Genomic DNA, 25,891 nt, shown 5'->3' on the forward strand with positions numbered 1-25,891 from the left:
TGCAACAAGTGAGAGTGGAGAGAAGGGTGTCATATGCTGAGGCAGTGAGGGTGGTCCAGGTCCAGGGAGATACAGGTTCAAGGGAGAGATGGGTAGGAGCATCTAGACCGGGGATTACAGGGCAGGTGGGCGGCGATATGGTATACATAGATAAGAGAAAGTTGGTGACGTTCATAGCAGGAGCTATCAATAGCACTGCTAAAGTAGAGTCTGAAACAGAGAGGATTCAGCTAATAGTGAAAGCTGCTGGGAGACATCTGAGTATGACAGGGTTGACCTGGGAAGAGGTTCGAGATGACCTCAATCAGCAGAGGGTGGAGTCATGTATTACTGGATCTTAGTTATGGTGGTTGTACGACAATGGAATTTTTGAAGCCGGTTGGCTAATGGGCAATAGTTCAAGAAGTTCATTGTGGGTGCCAGCTAAGCCTGATGTGATTTGTATGCAGGATACATGGCACAAACCGACTATGGAGTTTATCATACAGGGATATGTAGTGGTGGGGGGGTGGATGGATGGATGGAAATGGCCAAGTGATGGAAAATCTGCTAGAAATGAAAGATCTGGTGTACCTGAATGTTGGCTGAGGTACCAGGATTGATGTAGCCACAGGGAAAGAGTCTGCCTTGGACCTCGCTATGGTATCTAGTGTGATGGCAGGAATCTGTGAGTGGGAGGTAGGCAGGTGGGTGTTAGGAAGGGCAAAGTGGGATCAGTTTTAGGAGCTGAGTGAGCAGGTGATGGCTTGGATGGATATGAGAGGGGATGTGGATAGTGTGAATAACTGGGTGAGAAAAGAGTTAGAGGGAGCAGCTACTGAGGCTATACCTAAGTAGTTCAGGGAGGAGGAGGAGGAAAGCAGTTCCATGGTGGACGGAGGAGTGTGGAACAATGGTGGGGAGTAGAAACAGGGCATTTAGAGTACTGAAAAGGACACATAACTTCCAACATCTGATTCAGTATAAGCAGGCCCAGGCCCTGGTGAGAAGAAAGATCCGTCAGGCAAAGAGGTCATGTTGGCGTCCGTTCTGTGACACCATTGGAAGGGTGACACCTGTGGGAGAAGTGTAGGGGATGATTAAGAGGATGAGTGAGGTTAGAAGGGAGTGGGATTATCCAGTGTTGACGAGTGGGAAGGATGTGGCAGTAACAGATGAGGAGATGAGGAGAAGCGCATAGCTTGTTAAATTTGTCAGAAGAGGGGCAAAGGTGGAGAGAGAGAACGAGAGAGGAGCATCCTGGAGTGCTGGATAMGAGGGAGGATGTAAATTATGCGTTGAATGCACCATTTACCATGGCAGAGGTTAAAAGGGCAATAYGTAAGGCTGGGTTAACTTCACCTGGGAAAGATGAGGTGTGCTATGTTATGTTGGCCCATCTTAGTGATGAGGCACTGGATAAGGTACTGGTGTTGTACAACAGAGTGTAGAGGAGGTGGGGAAACTACCAGGCAGTTGGAAGGAGGCAGTAGTGGTACCAATCCGGAAGCCAGGAAGGACCCAACAAGGCCAACAAGCTATCGGCCAATAGCTTTAACATCACCTGTATGTAAGATTATGGAACGTATGATTACGGAGAGACTAACTTATTTCCTGGAGTGCAGGGGTCTAGTATTGACACATCAGAGTGGTTTCAGGAAGGGGAGGGGAAGTATGGACCCAGTGCTCTGTTTGGAAGCAGAGGTCAGGAAGGCTCAGGTGAACAAGGAGACTGTTGTAGCTGTCTTTTTTGATGTGGAGAAGGCGTATGATATGATGTCGAAGGAGGGGTTGTTAATCAAGCTTGATATTATGGGGGTAGGAGGGAGAATGCACAACTGGATAAAGGACTTCCTGTTTGAAAGGTCAATCCTGGTGAGGGTGGGGAAGTCTCTATCTGGCAGCTACCTGGTGAATAACAGTACTCCACAGGGGAGCGTGATTAGTCCTCTGTTGTTCTCAATCATGATCAATGATGTTTACTCTCAGGTGCGGACGGATATTGGGAGGTCATTATTTGCAGATGATGGGGCCTTATGGAAGAGGGGAAGAAATGTGCCATACGTAGTCAGGGAGGTACAGGAAGCAATTGACGAGGTAGAGCGGTGGGCATTAATGTGGGGATTCAGGTTCTCTGTAGAGAACTCAGACAGTGTTCTTTACCAGGAGGAAGGTGGGTGATGAGGTATGCTTGAGGTTATATGGGAGAAACTTGGAGAGGGTGGGGACCTTCAGGTTCCTTGGGGTATACTTTGACACTAGACTGACATGGGCAGAACACATTGAGAGAGTGGTGGGAAAGTGTAAGAAGGTGAAAAAATGTGATGCGCTGTCTGACGGGGAAGGAGTGGGGGGCTGGGTGTTCCTCATTGCGGACCATGTATGTTGCATTGATCTGATCTGTAATAGACTACAGCAGTATAGCGTGTGGTTCGGCAGCCCGGACATCATCTGTAATAGACTATGGCAGTATAGCGTATGGTTCGGCAGCCCGAACATCATTGGAAAGGCTAGATGTCATACAGGGGCAAGGACTCGGAATATGTAATGGGGTGTTTTAGACCTCCCCAGTGGCTGCACTACAGGTGATGGGGGATATGCCATTGCAGATTATGAGACAGCAGCTGGCAATTAATTATTGGGTCAACCTACATGGGGGTGTCTCATCCTGGGGACATGGGGTGTCTCATCCTGCGAAAGGGATTTTACAGGCATGCTGGGAACATGAGCGAAGACAGAACACAAACTTTTGGTGGGTGGGTAATGCCTGGGTCCCAGCTGATGTGGGAGTGGAGGGGAACGAGGCAGTTGATTTACTGGCTAAACAAGCACATAGTAGTGGGGATGTTGATGTTGTAGTTTCAATGAGCAAGGCAGAGGCAAAAAGCCTGATATGGACAGTGATGGTGCAGAGATGGCAGGAGCAGTGGAATAGAGATGCTAAGGGCAGGCATTTATTTAAAGTACAGAGGAAAGTCGGGGAGGGCAGGATGGGACAGAAGAGAGGAGACTATATTTACAAGATTAAGGGTGGGACACAGCCAATTGATTAAGACCAGGAAACAGACCGTGGAGCATGTATTGCTGCAGTATCAGAGGGAAAGAGAAAGGCTGAGCTCTATTATGAGGGAGAAGGGGATACAGGAAATCAGTTTAACGAGTATATTGAGTAGAACGTCATTAGAACGTCTCAAATATATACATATATATATATTTTAAAACCTCTTTGGGCTCGGATCCCGCTAGCGGGATCAAAATCGACAACATCCGGTGAAGTTGGAGCGCACCAAATTCAAATGACAAAATTGTAATATTAAACATTCATGAACATACAAGTGTCTCACATCATTTAAAAGCTTAACTTCTTGTTAATCCAACCGCGTTGTCAGTTTTCAAAACCGGCTTCACAAAAATCACAAATAGCGATAAAATAAATCACTTACCTTTGAAGATCTTCCTCTGTTTGCAATCCCAAGGGTCCCAGKTACACAATGAATATTCGTTTTGTTCYATWAAGTCCTTCTTTATATGRAAAAAGTCAGTTTAGTTGGTGCCATTGATTTCAGTAATCCACTCCTTCAACATGCATACAAAGGAATCCAAAAAGCTACCGGGAAACTTCGTCCAAACAATGTTTCTAATCAATCGTCAGGTACCCTAATATGCAAATAAATGATCATATTTCAGACGGAAAGAACGGTGTTCAATAGAAAAGGAAAATAACGAAGAGCGCACACTCATTCACGCGCGCCAATAGCCTACCTTTCCTGATGAGAACACCTTGGATAAACTACAACTACCTGTTCGTTTTTCAAGAAACAAGCCTGAAACCCTGTCTAAAGACTGTTGACATCTAGTGGAAGCCATAGGAACTGCAATCTGGGAGCTATTTTTTTGTATATCCCATAGGCTTGCATTGAAAAGGCCTGTGACCTCCCTCCAAAGAATTCTGGATGGATTTTCCTCTGGTTTTCGCCTGCCATATCAGTTCTGTTATACTCACAGACATTATTTTAACAGTTGTAGAAACGTCAGTGTTTTGTATCCAATGCTACCAATTATATGCATATCCTAGCTTCTGGGCCTGAGTAACACGCAGTTTACTTTGGGCACGTCAGTCATCCGGAAATTCAGGATACTGCCCCCTAGCCTTAAGACGTTTTTTAAGAGCAACGGGGCTGGCAGGTAGGATTTAGTTTCTCCCTGTCTCTGGCCAACACTCCAGTACAGTAGGTGGCGGTAATGCACCATAATGTTGGAGGCCAAGTGCCGATAAACCCCACCGAAGAAGAAGAAGGTTGCCAGCATAGAACAGAAGGTGTTGCATGCTGAGGCAGTGAAGAGAGTAGAGGACCACAAATACAAATTCCARCTAGACACCGTTGCCCTAGAGCACACACAAAAACTATACATACCTCGGCCTAAACATCAGCGCCACAGGTAACTTCCACAAAGCTGTGAACGATCTGAGAGATACCCGCTAATTATCAAAATCCAGAAAAGAGTTGTTAAATTCTACAATCACCTAAAAGGAAGCAATTCCCAAACGTTACATAACAAAGCCATCACCTACAGATAAATAAACCTGGAGAAGAGCCCCCTAAGCAAGCTGGTCCTGGGGCTCTGTTCACAAACAGACCCCCAATGACAGCAACACAATTAGACCCAACCAAATTATGAGAAAACAAAGAGATAATTTCTTGACACCTTGGAAAGAATTTACAAAAAAACTGAGCAAACTAGAATGCTATTTGGCCCTAAACAGAGAGTACACAGTGGCAGCATACCTGACCACTGTGACTGACCAAAATTAAGGAAATCTTTGACTATGTACAGAATCAGTGAGCAAAGCCTTGCTATAGACCTGGCTCTCAAGAGAAGACAGGCTATGTGCCCACTGCCCACAAAATGAGGTGGAAACTGAGCTGCACTTCCTAACCTCCTGCCAAATATATGACCATATTACAGATACACACATTTCCCTCAGATTACACAGACCCACAAAGAATTTGAAAACAAATCCAATTTTGATAAACTCCCATATCTATTGGGTGAAATACCGGTGTGCAATCACAGCAGCAAGATCTGTGACCTGTTGCCAAAAGAGCAACCAGTGAAGAACAAATACCATTGTAAATACAAACAATATTTATGTTTATTTATTTTCCCTTGCCAATACAACTATTTGCACATCATTACAACACTGTATATAGACATATGACATTTGAAATGTCTTTATTATTTTGGAACTTTTGTAAGTGTAATGATTACTGTACATTTGTTTGTTTATTTCACTAAATATTTATAGATAAATCTATTTCACTTGCTTTGGCAATGTAAACATATGTTTCCCATGCCAATAAATCCCTTAAATTGAAATTGATATGAGTAGAGGATGATGGGTCGATGGTGAGTAGTAGGCCAATACAGAGTGATATGAATTGTGCTTCAGTATGGTTGTCTTAAGCATTCATTGCCATGGTTATCAACTGTACCACAGAAATGTAACTTAAATCACTGAAAATAAATGTTATGCTGGCAGCTGCTGAGAAGTACTTGGGTGTACAATGTTTTGCTGCAGAAGAGTTACAAGGTGTGTTGAACGAACATCTTCCCAGCCCGTCAGCCGGGTGTAGGGTAAAAGTAGTTGAATGTGGTGTTTTTTTTAAATGAAATTGTTGTATATAGGTGTAGGGTTAGTTGGTAGTGCTAATTATAATTGTTTTCCTTTCCCCCTTCCTATTTTAGTTTTGTATCACAAACTGCAACGTGATTGAGCACACGACCGCAGAGTAAGTGGCGGCATGCACAAACAAAATGTGTGAACGACATGATACCAAAGGAGACGATGACGCGAGGAGTGTGCAATTGAGATCTTCCCAGTGTAAATGTACAAATCTGATGTGGGTCATATGTAAAATTGAGTGTGGAAAGATTGGATGTGGAGAAAAAAACTGAATTGGGTTTTAGTGTAGCTGTGTAAAAAAAGCGACATCAATAATCTTAATTTTGCGCGCGGCTCTTGACGCGCCCCCAACCTGTCACAAACTCAAGGAGCCAAACGTGGTCTAGCCAACATAATGCAAGAATAGTCTACCTGAATGAGCTTTTAGTTCCAAAATATAACATTGCTTAAAATGTTTCCTTTTCCATGTTTTTATCACCCCTTGATCATAATTTCCAGTTCTGTCTTTCCTTATTTAAGAACCTTAATACATTTAATGAAACATATTTGAATTGATCAATTCATTGAGTTAGTTTGATAGCCACCGGTGATCTGCGTTAAAATGGTTCTTYCTATCCGGAATCTTTGGGACAACCCTACCCAATTTAAATTTACATTTAAAATGGTTAGGTRAGGACATTGCGAAGTTTGCGGGTCACTATTTTCTTTCGTCATCATTCTGCGACATCTCTACTAGCGCTATAAAAACCACAACATAAACTCCCAAACAAATGAAACGTTGCTGATTGCATGTGGATTGTAAAATATCGATGTTGACACGTAGCCATACCAGGTAAGCTGAACCTATATCACCAAATCTAGACCGATGATCTTATGTGGGCTTGGGCTTTGAAAAAAGTGCGTGTTTTCCTCTGTTAGCTAACGTTAGCATCCGAACCTGAGAAATACATTGCGACGTTCGTTAGCTAGTTAGTCATATATTTATGTAGCTATGTGCCACGAAGAGTAAAATGCCAAAGAGAAATTGCAACAAATATAGGCAAGCCTTTCGTTTTACTAACTAACAGTTACAGCTTTTCATGTCAAGGCAAGCTAACTTAGCTGGCTAGCTCGCTAAGTTGATTACATAACATTTCTGATATCACTAGTATCGTATTCGTAACAGCGTGTAACGTTGGTTAGCGTTCAAATTGATGTGATTCTTCTGGGAACTTCGACATTATCGCAAGCTAACGTTTGCTGGATAAACATATCAATTCCGTGATAGGTAACAGTCTTGACTAGCCACATAATTAACTAAAGGAGCCTAAAGTACTGTAACGACCCTGGGTTTATAACCGCGGATATCGACTGTACCGCAAACAGTCGACAGTCCAACGACCTTATGTATGTTTTATAGGGCAATTGGCTCTGGAAGCAAATAAACAGCCAAATACGCAATCTAAACGGGAATTGATTCTCAATTGGCGGTACGATTCTAGAAACATAAATCCCTCGACTTTCTTTTCACAAATGCAAAATGCACACGTTACTGTACACTTTTTTTTAACACAATTGCAGCCGACAGTATTTTTCAATGACCACGTTTACATGCACACCAATATCCCCGTTATTATTCGAGATACTCTTTTGTCATAACTTGTTTTGTCATAACTTGTTGCCCCAGAAGACTAAATAAAGTAGTGCCCACCATAATAATGTCTTACATCTAGAATGAATGCATTAGTAATCTAGTTTTTGTTTTAGGGATGGGGAGAAAACGCAATACAGAAAGATTGGTCCTGTGCAAAATGTTAGTCATCAGTTTGAAAGGTTTTAAGGAAATGAAAAGAGAACGACACACAACAAGACTTCAGTGTGTCTTGGGTGCATATTTTATGTGGTTGAAATACTGTCTGGTTCCATAAGTGTAAAAGATGACACATACAGACATTCACATTTTCTCAAGAGATGCTGAAATAATAAATAACTTCTCCTGTGTCCATATTTAAATTACTATTCGATTTAACCCATATGAACTTAAATTAGGAATATTCTGTTTATTCATGAATACTGGGATACTAATGAGCGGGATATCAAAGGTGCATGTAAATAGATTATCCCGAATAAGACCTTAAGTGGGATATGAGCTACTAGCTGGAATCTTGTGCACATGTAAACGTTGTCAGTGATAACACGTTTGTGGTGTATACAGGTGTTCGGAGACGCATATAGCTAATTAGCACAGGTAGTCCACTCTGTAGGCGGCACCAATCTCACAGAAAATGTCGCGTTTACAACATCTTCCTTTGCTTAAGGAATTCTAACTTTCCTTACGGCAGCAAGTACAGGATGACTGAATTAAGTAACATCTAAACTTTCGATTGTATCAATGTAAATAGTTGGTTAGAAAATACATTCCACGAGAGAGGAGCACTGAGAAGGAGCACTAGTATTGACAAAGGGAGCAAGCATGGAGAGGCTTGAGATAGCCAGACTTGTAAATTGGGCTAAGGAAGAAGTTGAATTTTGGAGAAATGCCATCAGTGCATGCTCCTCTAGCAATACAGTCAGGTTCGGCTCCATGATGACATGCCGGATGGGGCTTTTTAAATCCATGGGGGGGGGCACAACTTGTATTGCTTTAGAACCTAAATAAATCCACATGAGGACTGGTGGCCCAAGAGCGCTTAAAACAGCACACGCCGTAACATTGATTCAGTACCATGGGCAGAAGGCTACCGCGCAATGACCTCACACTCAACGTCAACGAAACAAAGGAGATGATCGTGGACTTTAGGAAACCGCAGAGGGAGCACCCCCCCATCCACATCGACAGGACAGTAGTGGAGAAGGTGGAAGGTTTTAAGGCCCTCGGCGTTCACATCATGGACAAACTGAAATGGTCCACCCACACAGACGGTGTGGTGAATTAGGTTCAACAGCACATCTTCAACCTCAGGAGGCTGAAGAAATTTTGCGTGTCACCAAAAACACTCAAACTTTTACAGATGCACAATCGAGAGCATCCTGTCGGGCTGTATCGCCGCCTGGTACGGCAAATGCTCCGCCCATAACCGTAAGGCTCTCCAGAGGGTAGTGAGGTCTGCACAATGCATCACCGGGGGCAAACTACCTGCCCTCCAGGACACATCAAGGACAACAACCACCCGAGCCACTGCCTGTTCACCCCGCTGTCATCCAGAAGGCGAGGTCAATACAAGTGCATCAAAGCTGGGACCGAGAGACTGAAAAACAGCTTCTATCTCAAGGCCATCAGACTGTTAAACAGCCATCACTAACATTGAGTGGCTGCTGCCAACATACTGACTCAAATCTCTAGCCACTTTAATAATTAAAAAAGGGACGTAATGTATCACTAGTCACTTTAAACAATGTCACTATATATAATGTTTACATACATAACCTACATTACTCATCTCATATGTATATACTGTACTCTATACCATCTACTGCATCTTGCCTATGCCGTTCAGCCATCGCTCATTCTTATATTTATATGTACATATTCTTCATCCCTTTACACTTGTGTGTATAAGGTAGTTGTTGTGAAATTGTTAGATTACTTGCTAGATATTACTGCACGGTCGGAACTAGAAGCACAAGCATTTCACTACTCGCATTAACATCTACTAACCATGTGTATGTGACAAATAACATTTGATTTGAAAGGGTGCTCTACCAATTTCAAACCCACTGAAGTGGACAGCCAGGACAATCTGAGAACTGCGCCAGGGCTCACCTCAGCACAACCAGTAGGCTACATTGGTCATTGTCCCTATACCCATAAAATAACACAKAGCTGTATATCGATCAATAGCAATTAGACCTGCAAAAGCAAGCTATGACATTAAGAATCACAGATAAATATAACATTAATTGAAGTAAAAAGGACTGAAGTAACACTACATTACAAAAAAAAATCTGCCAAAGAACTAGGCTTACATGAGGGAAAACCAATTTAATTAATCATTCTGGCACGGCGGCCAGGGCCATAAAGGTTGTAACTTACCATTTAGAAGAGTTGCAGCCTCCTCGATGTGTTGAACCTCAAAGTTTCTTATTCCATTACCCTTCCTTTACTTGTCAGGTCCCTCCAATGCCAGCTGGACAAGCTGGGCTTTTRGTGGATGTAATATGCTGTGTCTGTGTTTACTTAATATGTTCTTTAGGGTGGAGATGGAATTTTTGCACATTGCTGTAGATGCCCCAAATGTTAATCCATGTTTCAGTTCCAACAGCACAGTTGGCRTTGCTGACAAAGGCCCGCTGTATKTTTGAATAACACCGAGTGTGGTCCATTTGTTGTTTGCTGGCTGTGTTTGCGATTTTTACTTTGCATGAACGTGCGCGCCACAATAAACTCTAATTTGCTTGGAGCTGGTGTTCTCATGCCTCMCAAAGCTTTTCGAATTCAGCATCGCATCAAAGTTTTTCAACGCAACCATAGGCACTGCAGACAAGTTTGATACCCGGGTGCAGATCAGTATCTTCAGACTGCAGGAACTTGTTAGGTGGGTCGAGAAGCCCCTGGATTTTGAGTTTTATAAATGTAAAGCTTGGCTCTGCCAGTGCTTTCAATAAGCCTGTGACCTCAAGTGTCACATCTGTGCCAATTGCGTGAGTAGATTCGATTTCACTGAGTATCTCTGACGTCACTTGATTTCATAGTGACTGACACCGTGGCGAGGTGGCCAGTTCCCCTCTGATCAATACGTTTTTTCCCCCCCAGTATACTGTGCAGCCACTGTGGCTTTCCTGAATAAATTGCTCAGGCAGCTACACACATTGAAAAGTCCTATATCGCCTCCGACGGCATAGCGTGTACCACAACCAAATGCAGACCTTGAAACAGGTGCTACAAATGACTGCTTTCTCCCACTGAAAATGGGACTCGGTTAAGTGTTAAGACAAACCTGTGCTGGCTCCTCATCACCGAGGTCGTCAGGTGCTAGTGGCTGGGGTAACGGCGGTGCAGGTGCTTGTTGTAATGTTGCCCTCTTGCTGCTGGCGCCTGGCCCTGGCTCTTCTCCATCTTGTTGGTCAGCAGGCAGTGGTGGGAGATGGGTGGGTATTACATTTTGCTGATAGGCTCGTCAACCTCAGTGGCCGGGCTAGCATCTGTCTCTACATGGTGGTCCGCAATTAAAATGCTCTTGGCGGTGCCCAGTCATTTTCGGATATCCATGCTGATCAAAGCTTACCCAACTAGCTATAATTATTCAGTGCGCCACTACCAAAACTTAGTGAAGCTAGCTGTAGCTGTCTGCAAAATAAAGTAACTTTGACCCCGCTCTGGGATCCAAATTTTATCTTGGGGGGGCTTTTCTACGGCTTTTCTATACCGTAGAGCTGGCCCTGAATATTACGGATGAAAGGCTTGGTAAGAGCGCGGTGAATGGCTAGACGTGGTTATGGACAGTGATGGAGTAGAGCCGAGTGCAGAGGGACTATGTGTGTTGAGGAAGAATGGCGCCAAGTACAAACCGCACTCTGTCAGCGTAGAAATTTAACCTGACGAGAGTGAGGATGAATTATCTGCGGTTGCCTCTCCCTGTTCATGCAAAGGATGAATCTGGCCCAGTGGGAGTGACATTTTTGGAGAATGTGGATCCCTGCCTTTTGGCGGACCCATGGATGGTATCAGGCTGGGTAGAAAAGAAGTTGGGTACTGTTAAATCGGTGAAGGTAGCTCGACATGGTCTTGTGGTGGTTTTCTGTGTTTTCTGCCCAGAGGGAGCGGTGTTTTGTCAGGAGCCTTGCGACAAGACCTGTGACTTGGTTTTTGAAAGGAGTGATTACTGGGGTTGAGGTGGAACAACTGAAATTGAACATTCCCTGTGTCTTTTATGCCCGCCGTTTGTTGCGACGCAGACCCGGTGGCGAGCGGGGTGAAACTGAAAAACGGTCAATTGTGYGGGTGTCCATGCTGCTGGGGATTAGAAGTGCACGGTGTGAGAGAGGGTTTAAGCTTGCCACGATCAGAAGGTGTTGTATGCTGAGGATGATCGGTCAAGGTGCGTAGTAGGCCTAGGCCAACATAGCTAATCCGTCTATTTTCCGTAAACAAGCGCTGTAACCCTAACCCTAGATAGGTGRGTATCAATTCAACCTTTAGTTTTATTATTTCTCACTGATATGAAAGATGGTCCTTATGCTTCCAAAACCGTAGCGCAAGCGCTGTTAATGTTCAGACCGAGCGTCGGTCCAATTACTCTTATGTGTAATGGAACTGAGAGTGACGATGAAGGGCTAAGTCCTAGCTAGCCAGGTTTATTTGGCTATTTTGTGAAACACTACCTGGCTCAATTTATCTGGGTCCAACCCATTACAAATGTTCACAAATGGGCATRGCAGTATTGCGGTGTCCCTACAGCCTAGGGTTCGATCCAAGGCTGTGTCATTACCAGCTGTGACCTGGAGTCCCYTAGGGCGGCACGCAATTGGCCCAGAGTCGTTCGGGTTAGGGGATGGTTTGGCCAGGGGGGCWTTACTTGGCTCTAGTGGCTCCTTGTGGTGGGTCGGGCCCCTGCAGGCTGACTTCGGTCGTGTTTCCTCCGACACATTAGTGCAGCTGGCTTCCAGGTTAAGCGAGCGGGTGTTCAGAAGCGTTTTGGTGGGTCATGTTTCGGAGGACGCATGAATCGACCTTCGCCTCTCCCGAGCCTGTAGGGAGTTGCCGCGATGAGGCAAGATAGTAATCATGAAATTGTGGGGGGGGGGGGGATGATTTGATATCTAAATAATACCCTTTGGCTGGTAGAAGTCTGAAAACACTCAGATAGTAGGCTACAAAGCTGGGCTAACAGTCCTTCACTGAGTTCCCTCTTAAGCAGCGCTTCCCAAACTAGGGGTTGTGACCCCATGTGGGGTTGCTTGATTTGAAAATGGAGTTGCGAGAGAAACTAAGTGTGGTTGTAATAAACAGAGTGYTTTCTGTTTTCTTCCTACAAATGTGGCGCTACCTTTTGGAACGGTTTAAGGTACAAAAGATTATGACCCCATRACTGAAAGATAAGACTCTGTTTCCCTCTACAATGCCCACAAGCCACATAYGACCAGGCTCTAAATCAGACTGGGGGGGAATAACATAATCAATGGTCATCTTTTATACACAGAAGACCATACAAAATGWTWACCTGATGCTCTTCTGAATTTAACAATACCTTTCTGATGCAGTTCTGTCGCGTCAAACCATACTTTCTTCAGATTGAAATACTATCAAAAGTACTGTCAGACTGATTTGTAATAGACTGTCACAGCCCCAATTGAAGAAAAAAAAAAAGGTAAACATTGGCGATTGATTGCATCACTTTCTTTAACATGGTGGGGTCAATAACTTTTTTTAAATATCAAAATGGGGTCGTGGGCCAGAAGTTTGGGAACCCTTGCTCTAAAGACTGTAGGTAAATGACTTGGTGACTTTGCTTTTGTTTCCCTCGGTCAGGCCACCCTGCGGTGAATGAGGCACGGTCTTTCCATAGTGCTGTTCTTTGAGCGCGGTTGGGATGGGCCAGCAGATCTCAGGCCAGGCGGTGATGACCCGTCTACCTGAGAAGCTGGTGAAACATGCTGGGCTGGTACGCGACAGCGGCTACCTCAACTACGAGGAGTTCCTGGCCAGGGTGGCAGAGCTCAATGACGTGTAAGGCCGGCRATGCTGTTACTGTCAATGTAGTCCTTGTTTGCTTTGTACTTAGTCATTAGACAAAGAGATTATAATAATATCCAGCTCTACAAAGAGAATAGTAGTATTTCCCTTTTCATTTACAGATGGGGAGCTAATTCCCCTATGTAACATCCAGCTCCTCCGCTGGCACTTCTTGAACATTATCCACATATAACACTAGTTATTAACTGACCTAATCCAGGTTATGAACCTTAATCAAGAGTTTAGAGCACTGTCTCTCTGCTAGGATTTAACCTAGTCCTTCCCCAATCAGTAGGCCTTGCTGGTGTGAATGTGGCTTTCATAGGCAGTGAGTGATAGAAACTGAGGATGGTTAGGTGACAGTGTTAAGTTGTCATTGGATCTTTTGTCGAGTAACAATGTTTCTCCATGACTGTCAACTGGACAGGACGGCTAAGCTAGCAGCTGGACAGAAAAAACACCTGATCTTTGAAGTCCAGACTGGCTCGGACGCCTCTGCTCTGTGGAAAGTGGCTGTGAGGATAGTTTGTACCAAGGTGAGAAAGGGACAAACTAAAGCTGGTCTCTGGTGGAGACATGTCATTGTGAATCAGTCTCCACTCTCACTATATATTTTTGGGGGTGGAAATGTGTGTTTTTGGAACAGTAATGATGTGTGTGTTACTGTGTCTGTAAGCACCTTGTGTGTGTTCATGGCATGTGTGTTTGTGAGACTGAAACATGGTTGTGTTATTGCGCTGTGCTCTGGCAGATCAACAAAGAGAATGGGATGGTGGAGGCGTCTCGCATCATGAACCTGTATCAGTTCATCCAACTGTACCGTGACGTCACCAGTCAGGCCGTAGATGTGCTGTCAGCAGAGGGCGCCAGCCTCCCGTCTGGAACCCTCTCGTCAGGGGACTCCTGCCAGGCCAGCATGTGGATGGGCAGGTTAGTAGTTCAGTGTGTGTTTATTTCATGTGTCTGTGGGAAGTCTTGCATTGCCATCCTTCCAAGTCTTGTTCCTTAATGTGTGGAAGTTTGGAAGTTGAGGCAAGTCTGTGACTGGCTGCCGTTGTGTGTATCCCCATACAGGGTGAAGCAGTTGACTGATGAGGAGGAGTGCTGTATCTGCATGGATGGGAAATCTGACCTCATTCTGCCCTGTGCTCACAGCTTCTGTCAAAAGTGCATTGACAAGTGGTAAGAGACGCAGACGCTTTCCACAGTAGTCCCACTGATAAATCTGTTGTCACAACGTCTGTTGTCATTGAGCATGTTAGATTAAAACGCCTAGATTTCTTTGCAATCGTTCATATAATTAGGACAAGTAAACACCTTAATTGGAGTTCCAGCTGCTCCTGCAAGCATGTGCTTGCAGGAGCAGTATGAGCCTTATGCGTGAGTGAAGTGAGCGTATAAAACCTAAAAGTGTGAATATTGGAAATAGTTTTCATAAACAAACTTTCTGTCTGAACTTGGGTACCATGGCAGTCAGCTTTGATGCTACATCCTATGCGRAAGATTTTGAGTTTAAGGAGAAAAACAAAAGGGTAATTGTTTTTACTGTACATTTTGTTATAAACCTCTTCCTCTTGACACTTTGTGGATAAGATGCCTTCCAGGGTAAATGTTTTAGTTGGGATCGTGTGCAGTCTAATATCCAACACTCTTCTCTGAATCCTGATCGCCAACATCCATTAATTTTTACACAGGACCTATAACTCCTCGTAAGCTGTTTCATACGAACKTTTTGAATGATGCTTCCTGTACATTGTTCCCTCTTAATGAACCTGGTAGCTTTTATACACGTGGCTTGGGAATGCCCTCTATCTATTTTCTGGGATGAAGTAGCATCGAACCTGTCCACTCTGGCCTAACGGCCGCTAAGAAGATGATTGCAGTACAATGGCGCCTCACTTTTTTGAATATCATTTATATGGAGCTGTCTACCACTCACTTTCATGGAGCTAAAGACATTCTGAACCAGGGTTTGGAACCTGTTCAGGGAACAGATCTGAGTAACGGATAAAAGATGCCCAGCGCTTGAAGCAAACCCTCCTCCACCCTTTCTCACTATTCCCCACCTGCAAAATGTCAGTCGCATCGTGCACCCTACACTTGTCTGTCCAATGCATGTACATAACTTGCCCGCTCCATAGCAAGCTGCTCTATCCGCACTGAATGGTGAAGTAATTTAACGTCACGCTAAATATAAACAAAAAATGTAATGATTTCAGAGGTTTAAAAAGGTACAATATAAACAATTACTTTTTTTWATAAACATTACAATATTTAAATAATTAATCATTAGATTGTGTTAATTATGGCAGATTAATTGACTTCCAAATTTTTAGTATTAGTTTTTTCAAAATGAATGATGAGAAGATTTGTCCAGCCCATTGGGTATCACACTACATCCCCATATGTCTTGAAATACGCAGACAGGTGGATTAAAAGTARGTTTTTATATTTTAATACTGCTGACAGACTACTTTCTAGCTCCACKCACAACTTCTAAACGTTATCGCATTCCCAGAAAGCATAGATTGAGTCATTATTAGTTGTACACTTGAGACATGACTCTGACGTTGTGCTGTGGAATTTGTGAATTTTGTCTCTTGTATAAGCAATTCTATACATTCGTTTTTACTGGATTAAGCAAAATGTTAACTGTAATTTCATTAGTTTTTGGTGGGGTAATTGGTATTACCAAAAATATATACAAAACTTTGGCAGCTATGCCATTCTAAAGAGGTTTATTATACCTGTGAGATTTATGGGAAGATTATTCCATTTAATTACATCTGCTTTCATATTAAGGACTAACGGAATAAAGTWATCTTTTATATATTTGTTTAACTTAAGCATCCTAAATCTTACATTTTGTTGTTGTCCACTTAAAGGATTGCTGTGTTTCTCTTTCTCCTATTGACATTTATTTAAAATTTCTAAATAAGTTTAGTTTAAATGAATGTTTACCAATGCTGATACCTGTTACATTTGAGTCCTGTCTAGTTCTTTCTGCAAGCTGTTCAATTGCTAGTGCAAACAAGATGGGGGAGAGAGGYGACATCCCCTTTCTAAAGCAATTTAATCAGATAATGTATTATTTATGTATATTTTTGCTTTAGGATATTTATACGATAAGTTTATTAAATGTATTGTTTCAGCTCAATTTGAAAGCTTCCAAAGTTTTGAATAGGAACGGCCATTCAAGACACTCAACAGCCATTATTATAGCCATTGAATTCTACTGTGCAAATATATTGTGTTATAGGGAAATAATGCCTGCTCTAAAATGCCCTTCAAGCCAATCAGAAACGAGTATTCAACAATGCCATGGTATAAAAAAAWATATATAAACTGGGTGTGGTTCATGCCCTGAATGCTGATTTGTCTGACAGCTGTGGTATATCAGATCTTATACCATGGGTATGACAAAACATATATTTTTACTGCTCTAATTACATTGGTAACCAGTTTATAATAGCAGTATAGCACCTCGGGGGTTTAGGGTATATGGCCAATAAACCACTGCTAAGGGCTGTATACAGGCACTCCACGTTGCATCTTGCGTAAGAACAGCCCTTAGCCGTGGTAAATTGGCCATATAGCACATCCCTCGAGCCGTATTTCTTAAATAACCAACTCATCGCAGCTCTGCCACAAATGGAAGAAGCAATTACTTGAAAGAGAAAGGAATGAATTTGTTTGTCTGCCACCAGTTAAAAAGTACAGTATCAATGGCATAAAATGACCAATATAAATCGTAAAATGTATCAGTTTCACTTACGGTTAAGAGGTTTGACAACTATGCTTCATAAAATTCAAGATAGTTGGGAACACATTTTCCAAGTCCCAATACCATGACATCGGTTTTATGAACTGATATACAGATCTTAGATTTAAGGGGTTATATTAAATTCTCACTACAAAAGAAAGCTCAGTATATGGGGCATTGAACAGTCAGACCGGTGCAGGCTGCCACAAGGAAACAGAATCAATAGATCATCTCTTTTGGTACTGTGGCTTGTTTTTGGAGCATTTTCGGGGAGGTTCAATTCCCTAGTGAGACACCATGGTAGATTGGAGGTATGTATTGCAAGAGGAAATGGTACAATGATGATTTACTGGGAGAGATGGGTTGGAATAGATACATACACACTTGCACATTTATAAAGGTTTGAGATCCTCCAATCAGGGCTGAGTGGGGATGTCATTGTATGTTTTGTGTTTAGTTATGTATGTTTTTTTGTTTCACGCTGTGGGCGGTGTGTGTTTGGTGGTTATTGGTACGCTATTGGTACCCAAAATCCTTTTGGGCCAGGGGCTTTGCACTGCTGGCATCTCGGGGCGGGTGGGGGGAAAGCGTATCCACTGCCCAGAGGACCCACTGATGGGCGCGGCCATTTGTATTGTCTTATATTGTTTTAATAAAATGGTAGATTTGATAACACATTTATTTAGATTTTCTGCATTCATTAAAGTCCCTTCAGGTAGCCTAATTTAGGCCTGATGTCCATTTTTAAACAGGATTATTAGGGGAATTGTTSTTCTTGCAAAGCATATAGACCTTTTAATTAATGTAGTTTGATCAGTGTCCATGTAAATGTACACAATTAAATGATTTGGTTTGTTTTCATAGGAGTGGGCAGAGCAGGAATTGTCCGATATGCCGCTTGCAAGTGACCGCTGCCAATGAGTCYTGGGTYATGCCTGATGCCCCTACAGAGGACGACGTAGCTGGCTATATCCTCAACCTGGCTGACGAGGCAGGCCATCCGCACATACCTTAAGCTACTCAACACTAAGACACTTTGATTAACCACTGACAACCAAACTGACATCAAGAATAGTTCGGGGAAGGGTCTGGAGTTTTTTGCCAGGAAAAACACCTTGCCCTGGTTTTGGGGGTATGTAGAGAAGATGGGTTGCTTTATAGGAATTTGCCTGTTGTGATTATTTCTTATGTTCTTTTTTTACTTTTCCATATTATTTCAAGATTACTTTTACATGATTGCTCTTAAACTTGTGTGTGTGTGTATATAAGAAGGTTGTGTGTGTATACAGTGCCTTCGAAAGGTATTCAGCCCCCTTGACTTTTCCCACATTTGTTACGTTACAGCCTTATTCTAAAATTGATTTATATATATTTTTTAAGTCCTCAGCAATCTGTACACAATACTCCATAATGAAAACAGGTTTTTAGAAATTTGAGGTGCATATTTTTTTTTTTTTTTTACTGAAATATCAAATTTACTTAAGTATTCAGAACCTTTGCTATGAGACTCAAAATTGAGCACAGGTGCATCTTGTTTCCATTGATCATCCTTAATGTTTCTACAACTTGATTGGAGTCCACCTGTGATAGATTCGATTGATTGGACATGATTTGGAAAGGCACACATCGGTCTATATYKATGTCAGAGCAAAAACCAAGCCATGAGGTCGAAGGAATTGTRTGTAGAACTCCGAGACAGGATTGTGTCGAGGCACAGATCTGGGGAAGGGTACCAAAAAAATGTCTGCAGCATTGAAGGTCCCCAAGAACACAGTGGCCTCCATCATTCTTAAATGGAAGACGTTTTGAACCACCAAAACTCCTCATAGAGCTGGCCAAACTGAGCAATCGGGGGAGAATGGCCTTGGTCAGGGAGGTGACCAAGAACTCGATGGTCACTGACAGTGTCCTAGAGTTCCTCTGTGGAGATTGTTGTCCTTCTGGAAGGTTCTCCCATCTCTGCAGCACTCCACCAATCAGGCCTTTATGGTAGAGTGGCCAGATGAAGCCACTACTCAGTAAAAGTCACATGACAGCCCACTTGGAGTTTGCCAAAGGACTCCAGACCATGAAAAACAAGATTCTCTGGTCTGATGAAACCAAGATTGAACTCTTCGGCCTGAATGCCAATCGTCACGTCTGGAGGAAAGCTGGCACCATCCTTATGGTGGTGGCAGCATCATGCTGTGGGGGATGTTTTTCAGAGGCAGGGACTAGGAAACTAGAACGGATCGAGGGAAAGATGAACGGAGCAAAATGTAAAGATCCATATGAAAACCTGCTCCAGAGCGCTCAGGACCTCGGACTGGAGAGAAGGTTCACCTTCCAACAGGACAATGACCCTAAACGCACAGCAAGACAGTGGCTTCGGGACAAGTCCCAATGTCCTTGAGTGGCCCAGCCAGAGCCTGGACTTGAACCCGATTGGACATCTCTGGCGAGAGCTGAAAATAGCTGTGCAGCAATGCTCCCCATCCAACCTGAAAGAGCTTGAGAGGCTCTGCAGAGAAGAATGGGAGAAACTCCCCAAATACAGGTGTGCCTAGCTTGTAGCTTCATACCCAATAAGACTCAGGGCTGTAATTGCTGCCAAAGGTACTTCAACAAAGTACTGAGTAAAGGGTCTGACAACTTATGTAAATGTGACATTTCATTATTTTTAGGAATTAACAAAAATGTCAGKRGTTTTTCTTTGTCGTTATGGGGTATGATATGGAAAGGCACACGGTGGGGACAATTTAATCAGTTTTGGAATAAAGCTGTAACCTAACAAAATGTGAAATGTCTGAGTACTTTCTGAAGGCACTGTATATACAGTACCACTCAAGTTTGGACACACCTATTCATTCAAGGGTTTTCCTTTGTTTTTACATTGTAGAATAATGGTGAAGACATCAACTATATGACAGAACACATATGGAATCATGTAGTAACCAAAACGTGTTAAACAAATCAAAATAGACTTTAGATTCTTCAAAGTAGCCACCCTTTGCCTTGACAGCTTGTACACTCTTGGTGTTCTCTCAACCAGCTTCACCTGGATTTCTTTTCTAACAGTCTTGAAGGAGTTTCCACATATGCTGAGCACTTGTTGGCTGCTTTTCCTTCACTCTGCGGTCAAGCTCATCCCAAACTATCTCAAATGGGTTGAGGTCGGGTGATCGTGGAGGCCAGGTCAGCTGATMCAGCATTCCATCACTCTCCTCCTTGGTCAAATAGCCCTTYCACAGCCTGGAGGTGTGTTGGGTCATTGTCCTGTTGAAAAACAAATGATAGTCCCACTAAGCGCAAACCAGATGGGATGGCGTATTGCTGCAGAATGCTGTGGTAGCCATGCAGGTTGTGTGCCTTGAATTCTAAATAAATCAGTGTCACCAGCAAAGCACCATCACACCACCACCACCTCCATGCTTCATGGTGGGAACCACACATGTGGAGATCATCCGTTTACAGATTTCCACTGGTCGTGTTTCTTGGTCCAAGCAAGTCTCTTCTTCATATTGGTGTCCTTTAGTAGTGGTTTCTTTGCAGCAATTCGACCATGAAGGCCTGAGTCGCGCAGTCGCTTCTGAACAGTTGATGTTGAGATGTGTTTGTTACTGGAACTCTGAAGCATTTATTTGGGCTGCAATGTCTGAGGTAAAGTTAACGCTAATGAACTTATCCTCTGCAGCAGAGGTAACTCTGCGTCTTCCTTTCTTGTGGCGGTCCTCATGAGAGACAGTTTCATCATAGTGCGTGATGGTTTTTGCGACTGCACTTGAAGAAACATCCCAAGTTCTTTAAATTTTCCGGATTGACTGGCTTTAAGTAGTGATGGGCTGTTTCTGCTTATTTGAGCTGTTCTTGCCYTAATATGGACTTGGTCTTGTACCAAATAGGGCGATCATCTGTATACAACCCCTACCTTGTCACAACACAACTGATTGGCTGAAACGCATTAAGAAGGAAAGAAATTCCACAAATGAACTTTTAACAAGGCACACCTGTTAATTGAAATGCATTCCAGGTGACTACCTCATGAAGCTGGTTGAGAGAATGCAAAGCTGTTATCAAGGCAAATGGTGGTTACTTTGAAGAATCTGAAATGTATTTTGATTTGACTTTTTTTTTGGTGACTACATGATTCCATATGTGTTATTTAATAGTTTGTCTTCACTATTATTCTATGATGTAGAAAATAGTAAAAATAAAGAGAACCCCTGGAATGAGTGGGTGTGTCAACTATTGACTGGGGGGGGGGCGCACACATGTCTCCACAATAATATATAAACCAATCACACTGTTTCCGTTTGGTTATACCTACTCGTATAATTGCACTTTGAATAGTAGTAGATGTTTTTATAGGCACCTCTAACTGCTGTGGAAATGTCCATAAATCACTAATCACAACTTCTATACTTTTTTAAATCCTATAACACACTCAATGTGAATGGTTTGCTATTTGATGAAATGTGAAATTAAGTACAATAATCTCATGGATGCTTCAGCCAGGATAGTCTTTCTATTTTCTCCTCAATGTTAGTTAGATGAGGTGATTTATCTCCCCAAAAATGTAGCTTTTAGTTTAAATATGAATCGGTAAAACAAAATGTTGTCGTTTTATCAAAATAATTTCTATATCATGGGTACTTTAAGCAAGGCCAGTGTACTGGCTGTTTTCAATATTAAACTTGTGAGGCTGAGTGAATGTTAAAATAGTACTACAAATAATATATTTGGAATGTCTTATTCCCATTAGGGAACTGAAGATTTGAGCTGTATGTACTTTACTCATGACTGGCTGGTACTATACTGAACAAAAATGTAAACGCAACATGTAAAGTGTTGGTCCCATGTTTCATGAGCTTAAATAAAAGATCCACAGAAATTGTCCATATGCACAAAAAGCTTAATTCTCTTATTTTATGCACACATTTGTTTACATCCCTTTTAGTGAGCATTTCTCCTTTGCCAAGATAATCCTGACACGTGAGGCATATCAAGAAGCTGATTAAAGCATGATCATTACACAGGTGCACCTTGTGCTGGGGACAAAAGGCTACTCTAAAACGTGCAGTTTTGTCTCAAGTTTTGAGGGCGCATGCAATTTCCATGCTGACTGCAGGAATGTCCACCAGAGAATTGAATGTTCAATTCTCTACCATAAACTGCCTCAGTCCTTTTTGATAATATGGCAGTACATCCACAACCACAGATCACCTGTAACCACGCCCAGGACCTCCACATCCGGCTACTTCACCTGCAGGATTGTCTGAGACCAGCCCCCAGGACAGCTGATGAAACTGGGTTTGCGAAAGTGCAGGCATAAGCTACGGACAACGAACACAATTGCATTTTATCGATGGCAATTTGAATGCACAGATACCGAGATGAGATCCCAAGGCCCATTGTCGTGCCATTCATCTGCCGCCATCACCCAATGTTTCAGCATGATAATGCACAGCAAGGATATGTGCACAATTCCTGGAAGCTGAAAATGTCCCAGTTCCTCCATGGCCAGCATACTCACCAGACACGTCACCAATGTTCCGCGGCCGCGCCTGTCCTTCAGGACTGCCGTGCAAAAGAAATGTCATGCTGCACAGAGACGCAAACGATTGAACTTCATTGAGTTCGCCCCGTTCATTTGCACTATATAGATCAACGTTTTTTCTGTGATCGAATCAACATATCAACGACTTTTCAATGCAACAAACCAAAACAAATCTAACTTTGCAAGTTTGAGTCTTTGATTTAGTTGTAGGCAGAGCCAAAGTGCAACGGAGTAGAATTCTATTGGCCTGGGTAGCCCACTTGCGGTCTTTCAATCACTCGCGAGAGAATGCGCTTGTCAGATCAGAGCGCAGAGCTCGCGTGTGCACATTTGTTGCTATTCTTTGCTTGTTATCGAGTTGTTATCCCAGTTATAGATAGATACGTGTTAGGTCAACTATGGGGAGTTACTGCTTCATACAAGAGCACAAAACGTGTAGGCTACATTTCAAGCGGTATTTGAAATGCCGGTCAGTCAAAAAGCGTATGTCTTAATTAAAGGAGCAGTGTTGTATTTTGAGACAGGCTTGATTATGCAAATAAGGCACTAGCCAGAGGGGTAGACTACATTGTCAAATTTCTGTATGGTGATAATACATTTAATTTTTTTATTATTCTTGCATTGTACAATGAATGCAATTTACAGTCAGCTATTTGGCCCATGGTGTTACAGACCAAGTAAAACACCTAATGTAAAAGCGTTTTTAAAAGGCTCATGCTATATAGGCCTGCACTGAACACGACATATAGGCTACTATAGGCTATATCCTATAAATCAAAAGCTTATCACGTGTGAAAATGTTATGGGATTCGTTCCATTGGTTTTGTTGGTAGGCCTACATTATGCTCAAAACCACAATGGCCGATTGGCTACTGTCTAAAACTGTAAGGGTACAGCCTCAGTGTTCACTGTAAACGAATCCCGGAAGTTGCACAAAATTCTCACAATGTTCAAGTTTCCGCTCGCAAGAGCAAAAATGTGCTCAGTGCCCCCAAAAATTCGAGGGAACATTTTGTCATCCATTGAGCATGTTTGGGATGCTCTGGATCGACGTGTACGACAGTGTCTTCCAGTTCCCGCCAATATGCAGCCTATGAAAAGGAGTGGAACAACATCCCACAAGCCACAAGCAACAGCCTGATCAAMTTTATGTGAAGGAGATGTGTCGCGCTGCATGAGTCAAATGGTGGTCACACCAGATACCAGTTTTCTGATCCACACCCCTACTTTTTTTTAAGGTATCTGTGACCAACAGATGCATATCTGTATTCKCAGTCATGTGAAATAGATTAGGGCCCAATTAATTTATTTCAATAGACTGATTTCCTTATATGAATTGTAACAGTGTACTTAAACAACATTTTAATATTTTAAAATGTGTCCACAGAAAATACGTAATTCAGATCTGACCAAATTATTTAGTGTTTGTAAGGTTGACCAATTGCACTTTTGAATATTTTTGTAGTTTACTGTAATTATTAGTGCATCTTTGCGTAAAGGGTTGTTCCATATGATTTTGATCATTTTCTGACTGCACCCCTTTTGATTTGAACAACACCTTCCATACATGTTTGCCCATGGTGAAAGGGAACTTTTGGACCTGAATGCCAAAATATTAAGGAGATTAAGGTGCTCAAAGTTGACCCATTTTGCATACCCAACCCTACCATGAGACATCCATGCTTTAATGCCCATTATCTAAAAAGGCATAAACTCAATGTTTCATGTTCATATACAGTACCTGTCAAAAGTTTGGACACCTACTCATTCCAGGGTTTTTCTTTAWTTTTACTTTTTTCTACATTGTAGAATAATAGTGAAGGCATCAAAACTATGAAATTACATATTCTCTTAACCAGCAGTCTTGAAGGAGTTCCCACYTATGCTGAGCACCTGTTGGCTGCTTTTCCTTTTTATATTTATTTGTCCCAGCACCTGTGTAATGAGCATGCTGTTTAATCAGCTTCTTGATATGCCACACCTGTCAGGTGGATGGATTATCTTGGTGAAGGAGAAATGGCATATTACATCATTATGCAGCAGCATACAATACATTTTTGGACTCACCTTGTTGTGCTTTGAACAGGCAGGTGGCGTGGCGGTCCTTTCGTGGGCAAATTTTGTCATCAAAGTCGGGCATTCTCTGGATTTATGGTGCTATCAAGACAACTGGGAACTCTGGGGGAGGTTAAATCATGATGACGTCAGTGGTTGTAGCTTCAGGTTGTAGCTCTAGAAAGAGGCCTGAGTTCCCGACTTACAATTCCGAGATGGATGAGCATTCAAAACGTATTTTCCAAGTCGGAGCTAGTTTTTTCCCGAGTTCCKAGTTGTCAGACTTCCGAGTTAAGTTGTTTTGAGCGTGGGCCAAATCATGCTTATTTGACAGCATGGCCAATGTTGAATGTTTATAATTTTAAACTTGGAAAAGAGACCCTTAAACCCAGACTTGGGACCACACAGCCAATCCACTGAATAGCAGGCTAGTGATTGCTTTGCAATGCTTGCAGTTAGTCACTGATTCCTTCCAAATCACTGAATTTGCGATTTCCAACTTGTTGTGTAATGTTTTTATGTCCAATGGCCGATGAGCACCGATACGTTTTACCTATAATTTCTCTTCATTATTTCTCTTCATATGACAAGGATTAAAAAGGATTTGCCAGTAGATTGTCGACTTGATTCATGATGTTGACTGCTAGCTAAGATTTTGAAAGTATGATTTTGACATGATTAGTCCAATCAAAGCTACTGTAGATATGTGATTTGACGTCATTTTATCTGTGGCCAATAACCTTGAGACCTCTTGGATGGGCACTTCTAATGTAACTATATGGCAGCACCCAAGGGGCTTGAATTTTCTATCTCTACCCTTAGACTTGGCTATGACGTAGTGTCCCCACTGAGCCAATCACGGCGTAACGCTCCGTATTTTCTGCTGGCTTGCCCCACCACCACAGAAAGCACTGAGCTAGGCTGAAACACCTGCATTTTGGAGCTGTCTTACTCAAGAAAACAAAAAAGAGACCATGTTTGTATTCCTTATATTAAGCAAGCCAGACTGCACAATTCTCTTAATTATTTTATGTACATACTACCAGGGGCACACTCCAACACACAGACATAATTTACAAACAAAGCATGTGTGTTTAGTGAGTCCGCCAGATCAGAGGCAGTAGGGATGACCAGGGATGTTCTCTTAATAAGTGTGTGAATTGGACCAAAATTTAACTTTTAGATGTCAGGGAAAATGTATGGAGTGAAAAGTACATTATT

The 25,891-nt window shown here is 42.5% G+C and overlaps 1 protein-coding gene across 1 annotated transcript; it reads left to right on the top strand.

The window, feature by feature from the left end:
- The first annotated feature begins 6,374 nt into the window (after nt 1-6,374).
- LOC111953097 (RING finger protein 141) lies at nt 6,375-18,538 on the top strand. Its single transcript, XM_023972195.2, has 6 exons — nt 6,375-6,497; nt 13,113-13,310; nt 13,744-13,852; nt 14,068-14,246; nt 14,391-14,498; nt 17,944-18,538. Exons 2-6 carry the CDS (start codon nt 13,174-13,176, stop codon nt 18,092-18,094), a joined length of 684 nt encoding a protein of 227 aa, XP_023827963.1. The 5' UTR covers nt 6,375-6,497; nt 13,113-13,173; the 3' UTR covers nt 18,095-18,538.
- Nucleotides 18,539-25,891: the final 7,353 nt, after the last annotated feature.

The sequence above is a fragment of the Salvelinus sp. IW2-2015 genome, linkage group LG26 (assembly GCF_002910315.2).
Source record: "Salvelinus sp. IW2-2015 linkage group LG26, ASM291031v2, whole genome shotgun sequence".
Taxonomy (NCBI): domain Eukaryota; kingdom Metazoa; phylum Chordata; class Actinopteri; order Salmoniformes; family Salmonidae; genus Salvelinus; species Salvelinus sp. IW2-2015.